This window comes from Ascaphus truei, unplaced genomic scaffold, assembly GCF_040206685.1.
Source record: "Ascaphus truei isolate aAscTru1 unplaced genomic scaffold, aAscTru1.hap1 HAP1_SCAFFOLD_3057, whole genome shotgun sequence".
Lineage (NCBI taxonomy): Eukaryota > Metazoa > Chordata > Amphibia > Anura > Ascaphidae > Ascaphus > Ascaphus truei.
The window spans coordinates 232-10,000 of record NW_027456024.1 but is presented as its reverse complement, the minus strand read 5'-3'; the positions used below and the strand labels follow the sequence as shown (position 1 = coordinate 10,000).

The 9,769-nt window shown below is 48.7% G+C and overlaps 1 protein-coding gene across 1 annotated transcript in view; it reads right to left on the bottom strand.

The window, feature by feature from the left end:
* LOC142483188 (transcription factor HES-7.1-B-like) overlaps nucleotides 1-9,160 on the bottom strand; it is a 13,731-nt gene extending 4,571 nt beyond the window's left edge. Inside the window, exons 1-2 of the mRNA XM_075583253.1 lie at nucleotides 9,042-9,160; nucleotides 2,569-2,665 (exon numbers count right to left, since the gene is read on the bottom strand). Of these exons, the coding sequence (XP_075439368.1) occupies nucleotides 2,569-2,665; nucleotides 9,042-9,160 (216 nt within the window). The remainder of the gene's footprint in view (nucleotides 1-2,568; nucleotides 2,666-9,041) is intronic.
* Between the last annotated feature and the right edge of the window lie 609 nt (nucleotides 9,161-9,769).

Below are 9,769 nucleotides of genomic sequence, written 5' to 3'. Positions count from 1 at the left end.
TCCTCTCCCTGCATATTATATATATATAATATATATAATATATATATAGCAAATGTAAATATACATATATATATATATCCCTGCATATTATATATATATATATCTCAGACAGACAGATAGACAGATAGATAGATAGATAGATAGATAGATAGATAGATAGAAAGATAGATACACATAGATACCCTGTGCATTAACCCTTTACTCAGCCGGGGCTCTGTATTTCTACCTCTTTCTTTCTCTCCCTCTGTTTCTCTCGCCCACTCCCTCTGTCACCCTCTCTCTCCCTCTCTACCCTGCTCTCGCCCCCTTCCGCCCCCTCTCTTGCCCTCTCCCTCTCTCCCCCTCTCCCCCCTCCTCCACTCCCTCTCTCACCCTCTCTCGCCCTCTCCCCCTTCCTCCCTCTCCCTCTTACCCTCTCTCACCCTCTTTCTCACCCTCTCCCTCCCTCTCTCGTCCTCACTTGCCCTCTCTCGCCCTCACTCGCCCTCTCTCGCCCTCTCCCCTTTCACCCTCTCTCACCCTCTCTCACCCTCTCCCCCTTTCGCCCTCTCTTGCCCTCTCCCTCTCTTGCACTCTCTCGCACTCTCTCGCCTTCTCCATCTCTTGCCCCCTTTCATTCTGTCTCTCTCGCCCTCTCCCTCTCTCGCCCTCTCCTCTCATCCCCTTTTGCCCTCTCCCCCTCTTGCTCTCTCTTCCTCTCTCGTCCAATCCTTCTCTCTCCCCCTCTCACCCTGTGCCTCTCTCACCCTCTCTCACCCTCTCTCGCCCTCTCTTTTCCTCGCCCTCTCTCGCCCTCTCCCTCTCTCGCCCTCTCCTCTCGTCCCCTTTTGCCCTCTCCCCCTCTTGCTCTCTCTTCCTCTCTCGTCCAATCCTTCTCTCTCCCCCTCTCACCCTGTGCCTCTCTCACCCTCTCTCGCCCTCTCTCGCCCTCTCTTTTCCTCGCCCTCTCTCGCCCTCTCCTTCTCTCCCGCCCTCTCTCGCCCTCTCCCTATCTCGCCCTCTCCCGCCCTCTCTCGCCCTGTGCCTCTCTCGCCCTCTCCCTCTCTTGCCCTCTCTATCTCTCACCCTCTCTTTTCCTCACCATCTCTCGCCCTCTCCCTCTATCACCCTCTCCCTCATTATTTTTAAATCCCTATTTCAGTTTTACATCTCTGGCAATTATTGATCTTTACATCCAATTAAGTTTCCTTAAAACATAACTTCTGCGTCAGCAACAGACACGACCCTAATATATTATATATTCTATGGAGGTCCCTTTCTTCCCGCTCAGTATTTTTTTAACACACGGCTTAAACGATTCAAACATTGAATTACAGGCATTTCCTTTTTTTTTAGGAGTTTTATATGTAATCTGCTCTTTCTATGGAACCGTAACCCCCTTTTATTGAGTTTTTTTTCATGGGGATAAATAGGGGGATAGTGGAGTTAAAGAGAATTAAGGATCTTTGAATATTTAAGCAGTTGCTGAACCAAGGAAAGACAAGATTTAAAATCCCAAAAGGCCAAATGAGAGAAAGAAATGGAGGGAATTAGACACATAATGGATTTGGATGGCAAATCCTATTACAATCCTTTAAGGCTGGTTCAGATGGGAAGACAAAAGGGTTAAGAAGGATTTCACCTTTCAACTTTTCTCTCTTTGGTGTCCAAAATGCTAACACTCTGCTTGGTAAACCCTATTCAACTCAACTTGGCTGCATAAATTGTCCCTTTAAACTGCACAAAGTTTGGCAGTAACCATCTAATATATAGGATTTTTTTGGCTATTTTCTTTGTCAAATGTATTATGAATTTAAAATTGCATCCGGGATATTTAATTAAATCCCACACTGTTTTTCATTACAACGTAAACCAGCAAAACATTAGTTTTCATGCTTAAAAACGTCGTCGATATATTGCTTTTTTTTTTTTTTTTAAATCGATAATCAATTCGTATTTAAAAGAAGTAACAGAGAATATAATTCTAAAAAAGAACACAACGTTTCACACATCCATATAATTTCTTTTTATTTATTTATGAAAATATTTTTACCAGGAAGTAATACATTGAGAGTTACCTCTCGTTTTCAAGTGTATGTCCTGGGCACAGAGTTAAGACAAATAATAAATGGTTACAAGTACAGTTACATAAGTGAACAGGGTAAGTGAATATTGCATAAGCTTTACTCTCAACCGACGCCTGTACCGAATATTCAGGGAGTTTTAAAATAGAAACATTGCAAAAAATGTATATTTTTAAAAGGAAATCCGAATTTGAGGAGAAATAATGCAAAATTGGGAAAGTAAACTTCTTTTTTTTTTTATATATCTGATGTCATTTAGATGAGTTTTGGGTGTTTACTGGCATCGCATTCTATATAATAATACATCGTATAAGTTGTGTGGTGTTATCTTGCTGTTATTTGATTAAAAATAGGTTAACAAAAATGTTAATTACCTTTTTTAAAGACACACCCTTCAATTGAGGCTCTCTGTCTTATGTTTTTACCTTGGGTTCCCCCCACAAGAGATGTTAATACAAGTGGGTTGTTATAAGTAAATACATATTTGTATTATTGAACTAGAGACCTGTGAGGTTTGCAAAGCTCTGTACAGGTAAAAAGGAGAGCTGGGGGGCTGGGAAAGCTCTGTACACGTGAAGAAGAGACCTGTGAGGTTGGCAAAGCTGTAAATACATGGAGAAGAAACTTGTGAGGTCGGCAAAGCACTATACACATGAAGAAGAGATCTGTGAGGCTTGCAAAGCTCTGTACAGGTGAACAAGAGACCTATGAGGTGGGGGAAGCTCTAAACATGTGAAGACGAGACCTGTGATGTTGGTAAAGCTCTGTACATGTGAAGAAGAGACCTGTGAGGTTGTGAAAGCTCTGAACATGTGAAGAAGAGACCTGTGAGGTTGTGAAAGCTCTGAACATGTGAAGAAGAGACCTGTGAGGTTGGTAAAGCTCTATACACGTGAAGAAGAGACCTGTGAGGTGGAGGAAGCTCTAAACATGTGAAGAAGAGACCTGTGATGTTGGTAAAGCTCTGTACATGTGAAGAAGAGACCTGTGAGGTTTTGAAAGCTCTGAACATGTGAAGAAGAGACCTGTGAGGTTGGTAAAGCTCTATACACGTGAAGAAGAGACCTGTGAGGTGGAGGAAGCTCTAAACATGTGAAGAAGAGACCTGTGATGTTGGTAAAGCTCTGTACATGTAAAGAAGAGACTTGTGAGGTTGTGAAAACTCTGAACATGTGAAGAAGAGACCTGTGAGGTTTGTAAAGCTCTATATACGTGAAGAAGAGACCTGTGAGGTGGAGGAAGCTCTAAACATGTTAAGAAGAGACCTGTGATGTTGGTAAAGCTCTGTACATGTGAAGAAGAGACGTGTGAGGTTTGGGAAAACTCTGAACATGTGAAGAAGAGACCTGTGAGGTTGGTAAAGCTCTATACACGTGAAGAAGAGACCTGTGAGGTGGAGGAAGCTCTAAACATGTGAAGAAGAGACCTGTGAGGTTTGCAAAGCTCTGTACATGTGAAGAAGAGACCTGTGAGGTTAGGAAAGCTCTGTAAAGGTGAAGAAGATACCTGTGAGGGTTGGAAAGCTCTATACATGTGAAGAAGAGACCTGTGAGGTTTGCAAAGCTCTGTACATGTGAAGAAGAGACCTGCGAGGTTGGGAAAGCTCTGTACACGTGAAGAAGAGACCTGTGAGGTTGGGAAACCTCTGTACAGGCGAAGAAGAGACATGTGAGGTTTGGGGAAGCTCTATGCATGTGAAGAAGAGACCTGTGAGGTGGGGAAAGTTCTGTACACGTGAAGAAGAGACCTGTGAGGTTGTGAAAGCTCTGTACACGTGAAGAAGAGACCGGTGAGGTTTGGACAATGTTGGACACGGTGACTTCCAATTATTGTGGAATTAGACACGAGCCACTGACATTGAAATGAGTCTAAAGTTTGCTCACAGGGGAAGGGGGTCTTATTCTCCCAAATGAATGGGGGGGTGGGAGGGGTGGCAGGGAGGCACAAGGACACAATGAAAGGCCTGGATGGGGGGCAGTACCTGCAGGGCAGGGGGTAATCAGCCGATAAGTGGTTAGAAGTATCAGGAGAAGAAGACTCTCCCCAGGATAAGGGATTTGAATGATCCCATGGAGAGGGGAGAGGGGAGAGAGGAGAGAGGGGGGAGGGGGGGGAGACAGAGGAGGGGGGAGAGAGAGGAGGGGGGAGAAAGATAGAAAGAAGAGGGGGAAGGTAAAACTATTTGTCTTCCCCAACTGTTAACCAACAGACATCCGGACTGGGAGATTATAGTGTGTGTGTGTGTGTGTGCGTGTGTGTGCGTGTGTGTGTGTGTGCGTGTGTGTGCGTGTGTGCGTGTGTGCGTGTGTGCGCGTGTGTGCGCGCAGCGTGTGTGTATATATATATAATTTATTTTTTTGAGCGACGTAGAGAAGAGAGAGCTTGTAACCACAGGACCTGGAGATCACTGGGGAGACTTCATCCAGCATTGTGTGTGTGTGTTTGTGTGTGAAAAATAGTATGTACTGTTTCTATTCACATATATTCATTTCCGTATGTTTGTCTATATAAAATTGTCAGTAATGTGCATGCGAGCATTGGTGGTTCAGTGGTAGAATTCTCGCCTGCCACGCGGGAGGCCCGGGTTCGATTCCCGGCCAATGCAGCAGGGATTTTTTTTTATTGCTATTGCATTTTTTTTTCTTTTAAGAACCGTATTGTTATAGTTACCGTGGGATTTTTGTGACAAACAACTGACTTTTCTCAGCAGTGATGTATCCCTGTTGTTAGAAGTACAGCACCTGAGGCCTCGGGCATGGTCAGCGCTTCGGCGCTGACGCGTGCTAAGGCGCGCTCACCGCTCGGCGCTGAGCCCCCTGCAGCAGCAATTGAGAGCGGCTTCAGCAGGGGCTCGCGCGCGCTTTCTGCGCTCGCCAGAGCGCAGGGCCGGTCACGTGAGAGGGCGAACCAGCTCCGTGACGTCACTGGCCCGCCCCCAGACACGCCCACGGACGGCGCCCGCTCTAAGGCCGCCTCAGCGCGCCTCCGCGCGGCTTCAGTCTCTATGGACTAAACCCATTTTTAACTCTGCATCCATCTGTCTGTCCAATGCAGTCATTTTATTGCCAGTTGACATGTCTGTGGTGTGTGTGTTTTGTGTCTGTGGTGTGTGTGTGTGTGTGTGTGTGTGGGTGTGTGTGGGTGTGTGTGTGTTTGGTGTGTGTGTGGGTGTGGGTGTTTTGTGTGTGGGTGTGTGGGTGTGTGTGGGTGTGTGTGTGTGGGTGTGGGTGTGGGTGTGTGGGTGTGTGTGGGTGTGTGTGTGTGTGTGTGTGTGTGTGTGGGTGTATGTGTGGGTGTGTGTGTGGGTGGGTTTCTGCTCCACCCCTAAGTGTGCCTCCTTTGATCCGGAGTGACGCTGGTTTGGGGTGTCTGGACACACTTAGCAGGCAGGTGCTAGGATTACAAGGTGAGAAGCGCTGACATTCTCAGCACTCTCCCTTCTGCCTTATTACTTCTTCACCCATCTCCTCCCTCAGCCCAAATGTCCCCTAAAATAACACAGGCCCTGTATTCTTCCAGCTGAATAATAATAATAATAATAATAATAATAATAATAATAATAATAATAATAATATTGTGTGTTTATTTTACAATACTTTGGACAGAATCCCATCATATAAAATCATATACAAAGAAATCCCAAATATACTAAAAAGAGAATAATAAAACCCCTCCCCTCTTTATTCTCTCTCTCCCCCTCCATCCCTCTCTCTCCCCCTCCATCCCTTTCTCTCCCTCTCTCTCTCCTTCTCTTTTCCACCCCTCTCCTCCTCTTTCTTCTCCGCCCTCTCTCCCCTCTCTCCTCTCTCTCCTCTCTCTTTCCACCCTCTCTCTCCTCTCTCTTTCCACCCTCTCTCCTCTCTCCCTCCCTTCTCTCTCTCTCTCCCTCTCCATCCCTCTCTCTCCCCCCTCCATCCCCTCTCTCTCCCTCCCTCCCCCTCTCTATCCCTCTCTCTTTTCCACCCTCTCTCCTCTCTCTTTTCCACCCTCTTCTCCCCTCTCTCCTCTCTCTTTCCCACCCAATCTCTCTCCCCTCTCTCCCTCTCTCCTCTCTCTTTCCACCCTCTCCCTCCCCCCTCTACCTCTCTCCTCTCTCTTTTCCACCCTCTCTCCCCTCTCTCCTCTCTCTTTTCCACCCTTTCGCCTCTCTCCCTCCCTTCTCTCTCTCTCCCCCTCCATCCCTCTCTCTCCCTCTCTATCCCTCTCTCTTTTCCACCCTCTCTCCTCTCTCTCTCCACCCTCTCGTCTCCCCTCTCTCCTCTCTCTTTTCCACCCTCCCCTCACTCCTCTCTCCTCTCTCTTTTCCACCCTCTCTCTCTCCCCTCTCTCCTCTCTTTCCACCCTCTCTCTCCCCTCTCTCCCTCTCTCTTTTCCACCCTCGCTCTCTCCCTCTCTCTCTCTCCCTCCATCCATTCTCTCTCTCCCTCCCCTCTCTCTCCTCTGTCTCTCTCAATCAATCAATCAATCAATCAAATCCTCTCTCCTCTCTCTCCCCCTATCCTCTCTCTCCTCTCTCTTTTCCACCCTCTCTCCTCTCTGTTTTCAACCTCTCTCCTCTCTCCCTCCCTTCTCTCTCTCTCCCCCTCTCTATCCTCTCTATCCCCTCTCTCTTTTCCACCCTCTCTCCTCTCTCTTTCCACCCTCTCTCTTCCCTCTCTCCTCTCTCTTTTCCACCCTCTCTCTCCCCTCTCCTCTCTATTTTCCGCCCTCTCTCTCCCTCACTCCCTCTCTCCTCTCTCTTTTCCACCCTCTCTCCCCTCTCTCCCTTTCTCCTCTCTCTTTTCCACCTCTCTCTCTCCTCTCTCCTCTCTCTTTTCCACCCCTCTCTCTCTCTCCCCTCTCCTCTCTCTTTCCGACCCTCTCCCTCTCTCCTCTCTCCCTCCCTTCCTCTCTCCCCTCTTTTTTCCACCCTCTTTCTCTCCCCTCTCTCTTTTCCACCCTCTCTCCCCTCTCTCCCCTCTCTCCCTCTCTCCTCTCTTTCCACCCTCTTCTCTCCCCTCTCTCCTCTCTCTTTTCCACCCTCTCTCCCCTCTCTCCTCTCTCTTTTCCACCCTCTCTCTCTCCCCTCTCTCCTCTCTCTTTTCCAGCCTCTCTCTCTCCCCTCTCCTCTCTCTTTCCCACCCTCTCTCTCTCCCCTCTCTCCTCTCTTTTCCACCCTCTCTCTCCCCTCTCTCCTCTCTCTTTTCCACCCTCTCTCTCTCCCTCTCTCTCTCCCTCCCTCCATTCTCTCCCTCTCCCTCCCCTCTCTCTCCTCTGTCTCTCTGAATCAATCAATCAATCAATCAATCAATCAATCAATCAATCAATCAATCCTCTCTCCCCCTCTCTCCTCTCTGTTTTCCACCCTCTCTCTCCCCCTATCCTCTCTATCCTCTCTCTTTTCCACCCTCTCTCCTCTCTGTTTTCCACCCTCTCTCCTCTCTCCCTCCCTTCTCTCTCTCTCTCTCCCCCTCCATCCCTCTCTCTCCCTCTCTATCCCTCTCTCTTTCCACCCTCTCTCCTCTCTCTTTCCACCCTCTCTTTTCCCTCTCTCCTCTCTCTTTTCCACCCTCTCTCTCCCCTCTCCTCTCTATTTTCCGCCCTCTCTCTCTCCCCTCACTCCCTCTCTCCTCTCTCTTTTCCACCCTCCCTCCCCTCTCTCCCTCTCTCCTCACTTTTCCACCCTCTTTCTCTCCCCTCTCTCCTCTCTCTTTTCCACCCTCTCTCCCCTCTCTCCTCTCTCTTTTCCACCCTCTCTCTCTCCCCCTCTCCCCTCTCCCCTCTCTCTTTTCCAGCCTCTCTCTCTCCCCTCTCCTCTCTCTTTCCCACCCTCTCTCTCTCCCCTCTCCCCCTCTCTCCTCTCTTTTCCACCCTCTTTCTCTCCCCTCTCTCCTCTCTCTTTTCCACCCTGTCTCCCCTCTCTCCCTCTCTCCCTCTCTCCTCTCTCTTTCCACCCTCTCTCTCTCCCCTCTCTTCTCTCTCTTTTCCACCCTCTCTCCTCTCTCCCTCCCTTCTCGCTCTCCTCTCTCTCACTCCCTCTCGCTAAGGCCGTGCGTATATTGCCCGCGAGGGGCGACGCGACGTCGAACAAAAACAAATACATTGCTGCCGTGTGCGCTTATAGTGAGCGCGACGGCGTCCATGCTACGGAGCGACGTCGCGGACTTTGGAAGCCGGGAATATTTGATTTTTCAAGGGCTGTCGCCTCATGTGACAGCCCCATGTGACAGCCCCATGTGACAGCCCCATGTGACAGCCCCATGTGACAGCCCCATGACCAATCAAATACCAGTACGCCCGCGACACCGCCGGCAAAGCAAAATATAACTTTCGCTAGCGGCGATGGCGACGGGTGATGTCACCCGTCGCGTCGCCGGTCGCGGGCACTATACACGCGGCCTTACTCTCTCCCCTCTCTTCTCTCTCTCCTCTCTCTCCTCTCTCTCTCTCTCTCTCCATTCTCTCTGTCTCCCTCCCCTCTCTCTCCTCTGTCTCTCTGAATCAATCAATCAATCTCTCCCTCTCTACTATCTCTTTTCCACCCTCTACTCTCTTTCCATCCTCTTTCTCTCTCCTCTCTCTCCTTCTCTCTTTTCCCCCCTCCTTTCTCTCTCCCTCCATTCTCTCTCTCCCTCCCCTCTCTCTCCTCTGTCTCTCTGAATCAATCAATCAATCAATCAATCAATCAATCAATCAATCAATCAATCTCTCTCCCTCTCTCCCCTCTCTTTTCCACCCTCCCCTCTCTCCTCTCTTTCAATCCTCTTTCTCTCTCCTCTCTCTCCTTCTCTCTCTCCCCCCCTCCTTTCTCTCTCTCTCCCTCCATTCTCTCTCTCCCTCCCCTCTCTCCTCTGTCCTCTGTCTCTCTGAATCTCTCTCTCTCTCTCATTCATCACATCTTTGCTTCCCTTAAACTCCCTTTCCCCTTCTGTTTTTCCCCAAACACAACATTACTATAAGGTCATCATCAAAGAGTGGAGGTCTCTTCTCTCTGCCTACCGACTGTCCCCACACTTGGGGTGGAGGAGGGCTGAGGTCTCCTGGACAAAGTCAATACACAGAAGGTCCACCTTATGAAAAGTGATCTGACACACAGAGGTGGAAGGCAGGTTGTCCATGGGGTAGGGAGAGGTGACAACTCAGGTGTGGGGAGGACAGAGCAGGGACACCTCCTGGGGACCTGGTGAAGGATCAAAGCCTCCTGAGATGTTTCACAGATAGCAGAAGGGAGCAGGTCAGCTGTGACAAAGGGATTGTGGCTTTCCCATGGACACACTTCTCCAGAAAGGGTGTCACCTTCTTCGTTGTCCCACGAGAAGGGCTGCAGACACCACCCCAGTACTTTGCAGCACCATGTTAATTTCACACGTTATCCCTGGGAAAAACTCACCCATGAAACTCCCAGATATAGGGAAGTCAGGGGGGTGAGATGGGGTGAGATAATACGCCTGAGCAAATGTGTGTTTTAATAATCCCGTATCAAATATACATATATATATATATGTAATTAAGACTTACACACACATTTTTCACGTTAAGCATTTTAGTCTGTCCCCACACATGCATACGTACATATATACACATACACGCGCACACAAACATGCTTACTCTAACATGAACATTCAGGGACCATTTAACACCGTAAGTCATAAATCGCATAGTGCACAGAGGGGAGGGTTAGGCTTCCCCCGCAGAGATAACATTCCTAGCTGCCCTGTTTGAAAGTA